The sequence below is a fragment of the Nelumbo nucifera genome, chromosome 2, assembly GCF_055504915.1.
Source record: "Nelumbo nucifera cultivar China Antique chromosome 2, China Antique-T2T, whole genome shotgun sequence".
NCBI classification, from domain to species: domain Eukaryota; kingdom Viridiplantae; phylum Streptophyta; class Magnoliopsida; order Proteales; family Nelumbonaceae; genus Nelumbo; species Nelumbo nucifera.
The window spans coordinates 10596231-10604245 of NC_142650.1; the positions used below are offsets into that span (position 1 = coordinate 10596231).

The 8015-nt window shown below is 43.0% G+C and overlaps 1 protein-coding gene across 1 annotated transcript; it reads left to right on the forward strand.

Moving 5' to 3' along the window:
* The first annotated feature begins 1111 nt into the window (after positions 1–1111).
* LOC104594948 (pyruvate decarboxylase 2-like) lies at positions 1112–4460 on the forward strand. Its single transcript, XM_010255505.3, has 6 exons — positions 1112–2222; positions 2359–2522; positions 2632–3282; positions 3414–3531; positions 3636–3824; positions 3952–4460. Exons 1-6 carry the CDS (start codon positions 1698–1700, stop codon positions 4120–4122), a joined length of 1818 nt encoding a protein of 605 aa, XP_010253807.1. The 5' UTR covers positions 1112–1697; the 3' UTR covers positions 4123–4460.
* The last annotated feature ends 3555 nt before the right edge of the window (positions 4461–8015 follow it).

Sequence of the window (8015 nt, forward strand, 5' to 3'; positions counted from 1 at the left end):
AAGTAGGGAAAGAAAGAGAGAAGGGCAACGAAACCTATTATACAAACCCTTCCTTTCCCTACATTTTCCTTCAAACCAAACACAGCCTTATTTGATACGATATACACCGACACGTCTAATCTTATATCTGTCCATATAAAAAAAGGGGAAAAAAAAAAAACTCATGTGGTCTGATCTGCGTGTCTGTTTATCAAAATAAGAAAGGGATAGATGAATTTTTTATCCTATTCTTATGTTAATAAAATAATTTTATATTATTTTTACTAATGCGCAGTCATTTTTTTGTTTAGGACAAGTGGTGGGGTTTAAGAAAATGGCATCGCCATCATTCATGAAAGAAGAAGAAAAGTTGAAGGTGAACTAATGATGCAAAAATTGAACGAACTTGGTGCGACTCTACTTTTTAGGGTCGTGTGTATCCGACCGGCTTATGGCAACATTTCTGCGTGACGATCACGTGCAGCCATCACAAATGTCGGTGGGTATGTTTCGGGAGTTCGTACTGAAGTCGGGATACCAGCTTATGGGTTTGATGAAACCTGTGGCTGTCAAATTGGTCGTCGTGAAGTGCTTGATTGAAGTTGAAGGGCCCCATTTATTAACAGCTGTCATGAGATTTGTTCTCTAGAAGTTTTTGAATTCAACTGAGCATGCTAGATTCTCCTGCGTGTGTAATTAATGATAACAAATAAGAGGCTTTTGATTTCATTTGTTTTGCTGATTATGGGGAAGGGCTGCTGTGCAGTGTGGGCTACCCATACATCTGTCAAGATGTTTCTGATGGCCACCTGATTGGAATAAATCCAGTAGTGTCCAAGTACTTGTCTCTGTAGTTGGAAACTTGGAAACTTTCCACGTGTAGCCGAACAAAATATCTTATGCCCTTTTTCCACATAGCTTCAGAGCCCAGGATGACGACCATCAGTCCACGCTAACTTTCGTGAACTTGCACCCAAAAAAGAAAAAAGAAAAAAAAATCACAATCATAGAATAAATCGGAAGCAGGACCCACAGAATAATAGGGGATTGGGCTAGAACCTCGAAGGAACTGGTCGAAAGCAAGCACTTTGTCATGACCTCTATAAATATCTCCCTACTTCATCGACCTATTGTGCAATGTGCTGTCCATCCTGACCAAACTCATCATGGACGGTTGAATAAGTGGAGGCAAGCCAATCCCTTAAAAATCGTAAATCAAAAGTTTTAGACTTTGATGATGAACGGTGGATATTTTGACTGTTACCTGAGTTGAGTTGGTAGAGGATCAAGAAGCAGCACAGTCTCTGCGCATGATACGTCGTAAAGGCAAGAAACCGCGGTCGTCGAGGTCGAGTCGATCTCACGGTTCAGCAGGACGACCGATTCAGGAAACTAGGAACGGCAAAACAAAACAAAACAGAGACAGACAACCGCCTCTAAAATCGCCCCTGGTTTCACGAACTACCTCATAAAAGCAAGCCATTAAATAACTCCTTCCCCACTTTACTAGCTTCATTCAGTTTCAGTCCTTTCTCCCAGACTAGCTAAGCTAACACCACAAATACGAAAAAACAAAACCAAAAAAATAAATAAATAACTTGTCGCTTAGGCGAAAGAAATCCAACAAAAACCCTTTCCCCAAATACCCAGGAAAATTTCCCACATTATCTGATCTCTGCTTGTTTTCTTGAGAGAGAGAGAGAATCGTTTCTTGTTCCATGGACACCAAAATCGGTAGCATCGACGCTTCCAAGCCCACCTGCAATGATGTCGGATCCCTACCTAACGGCGGGGTTTCGATTGTCCAGAACTCGGTGTCCCCGGCCGTGATGGGATCGTCCGAGGCAACACTTGGCCGCCACATCGCTCGTAGGCTCGTCCAGATTGGTGTCACCGATGTCTTCTCTGTCCCCGGTGATTTCAACCTAACCCTTCTCGACCACCTCATTGCCGAGCCTGGCCTCAACCTCATCGGCTGCTGTAACGAGCTCAATGCTGGGTACGCTGCTGATGGCTACGCCCGCTCCCGTGGCGTTGGGGCTTGCGTTGTCACCTTCACCGTTGGTGGCCTCAGCGTTCTCAACGCCATCGCCGGGGCTTACAGCGAGAATCTTCCCATCATTTGTATCGTCGGGGGCCCCAACTCCAACGACTATGGCACCAACAGGATTCTCCATCACACCATCGGATTGCCGGATTTCAGCCAAGAACTTCGATGTTTCCAGACTGTCACCTGCTACCAGGTAACCCTGATCTCGCTACTGGTTTAGAACTTGGACAGCATGGAACCGTGTCGTCTGATCATATCTATTTTTAACCAGGTCAAATCTTTATTCTGGGTTTTTGTATATTTAGTGATTATATATGTTATGTGATTAGGCAATAGTGAATAACTTGGAAGACGCTCACGAACTGATCGATACGGCGATCTCGACGGCTTTGAAAGAAAGCAAGCCTGTTTACATTAGCGTTAGTTGTAACTTGTCGGCAATTCCCCATCCTACTTTCAGTCGTGAGCCCGTCCCGTTCTCGCTCGCACCAAGGTAATTTTCTCGTTTCCTCATGGGTCTTTCAAGTATTAATTTATTATTACTCCGAGTCTTGATAGGAAAAACTGATTTCTATCTATTTGTTGGATTGTTCCGGTTTCAGGGTGAGTAATCAAATGGGTCTACAAACGGCAGTTGAAGCCGCAGCGGAGTTCCTGAACAAGGCAGTGAAGCCCGTCTTGGTGGGCGGACCGAAGCTCCGGGTGGCTAAGGCTACTGATGCGTTTGTTGAACTTGCGAATGTCTCTGGTTATGCGGTTGCGGTGATGCCTTCTGCGAAAGGGCTGGTGCCAGAGCACCTACCTCGGTTCCTTGGTACTTACTGGGGTGCTGTTAGTACTGCTTTCTGCGCCGAGATTGTGGAATCGGCAGATGCTTATCTATTTGCAGGTCCCATTTTCAATGACTATAGTTCAGTTGGGTATTCGCTGCTCCTGAAGAAGGAGAAGGCGATCCTTGTTCAACCCGATCGGGTTGTTATTGGTAATGGCCCTTCTTTTGGGTGCATTCTGATGAAAGACTTCCTCGTGGAACTCGCAAAGAAGATAAAATGCAACACAACGGCATACGAGAACTACCACAGGATCTTTGTGCCGCAGGGGATGCCCCTCGAAAGTCAGCCAAAGGAGCCTTTGAGGGTTAACGTTCTTTTCAAGCACATACAGGCAATGCTCTCAAGCGATACGGCTGTCATTGCCGAGACAGGGGACTCCTGGTTTAACTGCCAGAAACTGAAGTTGCCGGAGGACTGCGGGTAGGCAAGGAGACGGACACCAACCTTCTAGCTTTGAGATTCTGTTGTTCTGCTTGTCTGTATTCGACTATTTATTAATCATGTTCATGTCTAACAGTCAGTAAGTAATGGATCATGGATGTATGATGCAGGTATGAGTTCCAGATGCAATATGGATCAATTGGATGGTCTGTGGGAGCAACGCTTGGTTATGCACAGGCTGTGCCCAACAAGCGAGTAATTGCATGCATAGGTGACGGAAGCTTCCAGGTAAAACTACCCATAGTGTTAGTTAGTGTCTCTGGCATCTAAACAATTCAATGTCACTGTTATTTCTGTCGAAGTTATCAACTATGGAAAATTTTGATGAGCAGGTGACAGCACAAGATGTGTCGACAATGTTGCGTTGTGGGCAGAAGAGTATCATATTCCTCATAAACAACGGAGGGTACACCATAGAAGTTGAGATCCACGACGGTCCCTACAATGTTATCAAGAACTGGGACTACACCGGACTTATTGATGCAATCCATAACGGTGAAGGAAATTGTTGGACATCTAAGGTGGGAAGTACTGGCCTGGTTCAAGGTTTTTCTCTTTTAATGACAATAAATAGACAAACCCAGGGGAAACTAAACCAGTACTAACTCTCTCTCTCTGTCTCTCTCCATGTGTTTGAAATGAATGCAGGTTCGATATGAAGAGGAGCTTGTGGAAGCGATCAAGACGGCGACGGGAGATAAGAAGGATTGTTTGTGCTTCATAGAGGTAATTGCTCACAAAGATGACACAAGCAAAGAGTTGCTTGAATGGGGATCAAGAGTCTCAGCTGCCAACAGCCGCCCGCCCAACCCTCAGTAGAGTTGGGAGTGTTGGACTGAGGAAGCGTGATTTCCTCAAGTGATGATGATCTTATGGCGTCCCTCGTTTTTTGGTTTAATTCGTTATATAATTCGATGTCGTTTGTTCCTCGATTGTAGCTCCTCTCTTTAAGTTTTTATATTTGTTTCCATGGAATTGAAGTTGTACCACTCCACTGAAACTTGAAAAACTCTTGGTCTTGGGTGTGTGTATGCTTGTGCAAGAAGGAAGAGAGGAGGGACAAACATGTAAAGGGAGAGTTTGGAAGTCTTTGTGTTGGCAGAAACTTTCTCCAATGTCATATGCCATATTATGGATAATCCAAGTGTTCAACTGAACTTTATTATCTTCTTAGAAACCTAGGAACTATATATGTCATCAGAACAGAATTTTCTGTTGTTGGAAGTTAAAATTGATGGCTGGCTTGATAGGCGTGGAGTTCTTTTAAGTTAATTTATGTATATTTGTATTGGTAGGGGTAGGGCAGCGAAACCTAGGGTTCAGAGCAAGGAGAGTTGAGTTACATGAGTAAGTTTTGATTTAGTTACATCTGAAGCAAAATAAGTGTGATAAATAATATTAATACAATAGTAGTTTGTATTGATATTGAAAATAAAATACAAAATTTAAAACGGAGTTAAAAGTTGAATTGTTTTCCTATTTGGTGCTAGTCAATAGTTCAACCTTTTGGGTCAAATGTGTCAAACCCTAATGTCAAAATTAAATATAAAAAAGATAAAAACAAAAAATATAAAAAAATATAAAAAAAATAAGTATGCTAAAGAATATATGTTTTTAATGATAAGGCAAATGAAATACAACATTAAAAACCAAACCAAAAATGAAATTATTTTCGTTTTTACTGATAGTTCAACCTTACAAGTCAAATGCGTTAATCTTTGATATCATAATTAAATACAAAAAATTACATAAAGATAAAAACATAAAATATTAAAAATATCATTTGGGCACATTTATTAGTATTTAGAAAAGGGGTTCAACAATGTCAAAATTAACCGCAATTGATTAATGCCACACTTTTAATATGCCCTCCCAAAAAAGGCTATGGCATGTTTTCACCGTTGCTTTGTCTCCCAAGCGTAGAAAATGAGGACCTAGATCGAGGCCTCGAGGGGCTCAAGCAAGCTTGGCTGCAAAGAAAGCTGGCTGCGAGTTAGCTTAAATATTTTTGCAGCACTACTCGATCCATTCTGAAAACAAAGTTGAGAAAAAGAACTACAGCGTGTTAGCTAGTGCACAAAGCTATGGGCATGTTTTCATCTAATTCTTTGTTGATAGGCTAAAACATTAACACAATGACTTGAGCGCTGACAGTCTCACACTAGCACGCAACGGCTTTTCATCCCACCGTTGCTCGCTTCACTGCACGTTTGTTTGTTTGCTGGCTCTCATTCTCTCAAGCCTATGCAACAAGCTGAAAAACACTACAACATGCTATGCGCAATACTACTAATAAGGAGAGAGCTAGATCTCTCTGAGCCAATTACAACTTAATAGAAATCTCTGCCTAAGGCCCAGCCCAACATCACTTCTCGCGCTGTGCTGGTGAACATAACGAAGACACGGTGAAGCTCCTTTGTCAGGATTGAATTAGGAGTCTCCGGGAATAGGAGACTCTGCTGAGTTAGGATCGAATTTGGAGTAGGAGTTTCCATTCTCTTCTAATCCTTATCTTGTATAGTTGAGATAGGAAAGATAGGTTTGAGTTTGTATATATGTATCTGAATCCTCAATGAATGAAAACAATAAAAAAGGAAAATCTAGAAAAGTTCTACTTTTACATGGTATCAGAGCGAGGTTGAAGACGAGGAAGCGCGAGATTGGAAAAGAAACCTTGGCCTACTTTCTTCGTCCAAGAATTCCATCTTGGAAGAAGAGACGCAGGGAGCTGAGGGGTCGAGATGCTGCCCGGCGAGTGCAAGTGCGAGACGCGAAGTGGCGAACGCAATCGGTAAAACCAAAATCCAACCCAACTATCCGTTGAGCCACTCCGAATTTCTCCATCAACGGCTTGGATCCGCTTGTCCAAAGGTTTCCACTGCTTCAGAAACTGCGAGAAGGAATCCCCACCACCTGGTTTCTTCTCGGACAACGATTTCGCCGCCCTCGAAAAGTTCTGCTTGTCCAACGGCAGAATCGTCACACTATCCAATCCATGCCGCCCTCGAAAAGCCTCGACAACAGAGCCAAGGATTGAAGGCAGCAGAAGAAGAAGAAGAAGAAGAAGAATCGATAGAGAAAGGCTGGCGTTTCCGAGCTCCACCTAAATCAGCAGCGCCCTTTTTTAGTTTTCATGCATGGGAGGAAAATGTGTAATCAGACGTTTTCCAGCCAGCCAGAAGGACGTTACCACATCAATAGCATACGGAGAGGCGGAGACGCGAGGGATGGAATGTTTGGCATTTTCCAACAGCTGGTTAGTTTTATGGGATGACAATTTCTCCACCTCTGGCTCGGACTGTTTTCTCTGGAATCCTTTTACACGAAGGAGCCTTGCATCTTGTTTGCCCGACCTGACGACGACCAATGGATTCATCAAGATTTGCAGCAACAGTTGGACAGTAAGATTATGACTGTTTATCAGTTGCGGGGCCAAAGCATATGCTTATACTTTTAATGGAAGTCTTACTATTATAGAAGTGGAGTTGCTGATATTACTGCCACCGTAACCTTATTTGAAGTGCAGGATCCTCGAACTGATATAAAAGCCATAGTACGACAGTTTTATTTGGTAAATTCTTGAGAAGACATCTTCATTCTTTCCAAGATATACTTGGGATGTGCGCTTGATGAGGTGGACAATTTTGAAGTCTTAAGTTTGATTTCTGTAAATTGGTTTGGACAGTGGTGAAAAGCCTTGGCAATCAACTCCCACCGTCCCGGCGCTCCAACGGGGTGCTTTGACATCTGTTTCTTTAGCAAATCGTAATCCTCATCGATCCACTCTTTTTCTTCCTCGATCACGGATCAATTACCAGACGAAATCGAAGCGCAGACGAAAATTAAAGGCTTATTGAATTTTTTTTTTTATTTCAGGAGCGGAGGTTGAAGTTCTGCAGCAGGTTTTGCCTCTTGTTCCGGATAAGACTCACGAACGTCTGGATCTTTAACGGGTTTTTTCGGCGAGTCGAAGTTCTGCAGTAGACACGGTGGTCGATATGGTTGAAAACAAAGAAAAAGAACACGGTGGGCGTGGTGGACGGAAACAAGGAGCAGGGGCAGGAGGAAAAGTCGTGGCGGCCAAGTCAAGGCCAATACAGCCAAAGTCTCTGCGCAAGACAATGCGTCTCAAGGATAATCAATCGATGCAGTCAAGACTGGGTTAAATGGACTAAGTAGTGAGCAGTGGAACATGTTACTCAATCTTTTGAACACACAGAAAGAGGGGAGTCAACAACTAAGTGGTAAGCGAAAATTGTCAGAGTGGATAATAGACACAGGGGCTTCTCATCATATGACAGGAAGACTCGAGTCGATGAGAGACATAAAAAACATCATTCCATGCTCTGTCGGGCTGCCAGATGGGAAAGCGACAATAGCAGAGAAAGAAGGCACAGTTGCACTGGACGATCATCTGAAATTGACTAATGTTTTATATGTGCCTAATTTGCATTGCAATCTAATTTCTATGCCGCAATTGATTGAGGAGTCAAATTGTGTTGTTCAGTTCACTAATAAATTTTGTGTGGTACAGGACCGAACTACGAGGATGCTGATTGGAGCGGGTGAGCAGCGAGAGGGACTCTATTATTTCCGGAGCATTACATCAGCAAGAGTAATGAAGACTACAGAGAGCAAGACGTGTGATATTTGGCATCAAAGGTTAGGGCATCTTTCTCATAAAATTGTTAAGTTGCTGCCTTTTGTTAGTA

Bases quoted from the DNA above. Each gene is read 5' to 3' on its own strand.
- LOC104594948 (XM_010255505.3), top strand. From the start codon at position 1,698: ATGGACACCAAAATCGGTAGCATCGACGCTTCCAAGCCCACCTGCAAT. The intron at 2,523-2,631 runs GTAATTTTCTCG...TTCCGGTTTCAG, and splicing joins CCGTTCTCGCTCGCACCAAG to GGTGAGTAATCAAATGGGTC. The intron at 3,825-3,951 runs GTGGGAAGTACT...AAATGAATGCAG, and splicing joins GAAATTGTTGGACATCTAAG to GTTCGATATGAAGAGGAGCT.